Source organism: Monoraphidium neglectum (assembly GCF_000611645.1).
Source record: "Monoraphidium neglectum strain SAG 48.87 unplaced genomic scaffold scaffold04891, whole genome shotgun sequence".
Taxonomy (NCBI): domain Eukaryota; kingdom Viridiplantae; phylum Chlorophyta; class Chlorophyceae; order Sphaeropleales; family Selenastraceae; genus Monoraphidium; species Monoraphidium neglectum.
The window spans coordinates 2,608-4,021 of record NW_014008739.1 but is presented as its reverse complement, the minus strand read 5'-3'; the positions used below and the strand labels follow the sequence as shown (position 1 = coordinate 4,021).

General features: G+C 78.1%; 1 protein-coding gene across 1 annotated transcript in view; it reads right to left on the bottom strand.

The window, feature by feature from the left end:
- Positions 1-204: 204 nt before the first annotated feature.
- Positions 205-1,414, bottom strand: part of MNEG_14939 (hypothetical protein) — a gene marked incomplete at both ends in the record, with an annotated part of 2,499 nt that continues 1,289 nt past the window's right edge. The window contains 3 exons of the mRNA XM_014036590.1: positions 205-217; positions 271-756; positions 1,163-1,327. Of these exons, the coding sequence (XP_013892044.1) occupies positions 205-217; positions 271-756; positions 1,163-1,327 (664 nt within the window). The remainder of the gene's footprint in view (positions 218-270; positions 757-1,162; positions 1,328-1,414) is intronic.

Genomic DNA, 1,414 nt, shown 5'->3' with positions numbered 1-1,414 from the left:
GCGCTGACCTGCTGCTCGGTCGCCGGCCGCAGCACCCCCTGCGGCGCCGCCAGCAGCCGCGCCGCCGGCGCGCCCCACCCGCCGCCCGGCGTCCAGTGCGCCGCCGGCCACCTCGCGGCGGCGCCGGCGCCGCCGCCGTCGGGCGGCGCCGTCCCGGCGGGCAGGTGACCCGCGTGGCGCATGGGGCGAGCGAGCCGCGGGTCCTTAATCTGGATCCCTATCACGCCGCCGTCGGCGATGCGCGCCGCCTGTCTAGACGAGAGCACGAACCGCGCCGCCGACGGCCCCGACACCGATGGCGGCAGGCCCGAGGCCGCGCCGCCCTCGCCGTCGCCGCCAATGGCCTTGTCCGGGTCGGCCGCGCCCGCCGCGGCGGCGCCGTCGAGGCAGATTGTCGTCTCGCAGGCCGCACCCAGCGCCGCCGCGAGCGCCGCGTCCGCGCCTGCCCCGCACAGCTCGAGCCGCCGCAGGTACGGCGCCAGCGACACCACCGCCACCTCGCCGCCGCCCGCCGCCGCCGCCGAGCGCAGCGCCGCCGCGGCCTCGCGCGCCGTCGCCGCGTGGACCCACACCCACGCCCGCCGGGGTGCTGCCGCCGGCGCCGTGGAGGGCTCCAAAGGGTGGAGCATCACCATGGACGGGCCCACGGCGCGCGCGGGGAACGCGGGGCCGGGCACCTGCAGCACGATGGGCGCCTCCACCGCCCCCTCCCTGAAGCCGGGGGTCTCCCACGCCGCCCGCCAGTGGCCGGGTACGCTGCGGGGGCGCGGGGCGCGTCGGCGTGTCGGCCGGCTTCGCTGCAGTATAACAGCAGAGCAGGGCGGGCGGCCGAAGACACAGGGCCGCAGGCAATAGGCAGCAGCCACAGGGCGCCGCACACGTGCGCCCCGCGAGCAAATCGCGCCCAGCCCAGCTTGCTTGTCGCCACCCGCCGGCCACCGCCGGCCGAGCGCAGCCCAGCGCCCCCCGCCCTCCCCTTCCCGCATCCCCCGCCCTGCTGCACGCGCCTCCGCTGCACCCGGGCGCGCCCCGCCTGCGACTGCCCGTGCCGCGCGCAGCCGGTTGCCCCGGTTGCGCGTCGCAACTGCTTTACCTCCTCCCTCTCATGCACAATCGCGGCATGCTCGAGCCAGGAGACCGCATGCTCCACACAAAGCCGCACCTGACGGCCTCCAGGGTGCCGGCCAGCGCCCCCTCCTCCCCCTCCAGCTGCAGGCAGCACCAATAAGAAGCGTCGTGCGCCAGCGCCCCGCGCCGCGCCTTCTGCAGCAGCGAGCGGCTGCCGTGGCCGCGGCCGACGGCCTTGGAGGCGAGAAGGTGGCCGCAGCTGCGCGCGGCGCGGGGCGTGGGATGGGTTGGGGACGAATGGCACGATCGCGAAGCGGCGGGGGGGGGGGGGAGCGGGGTGCAGAGG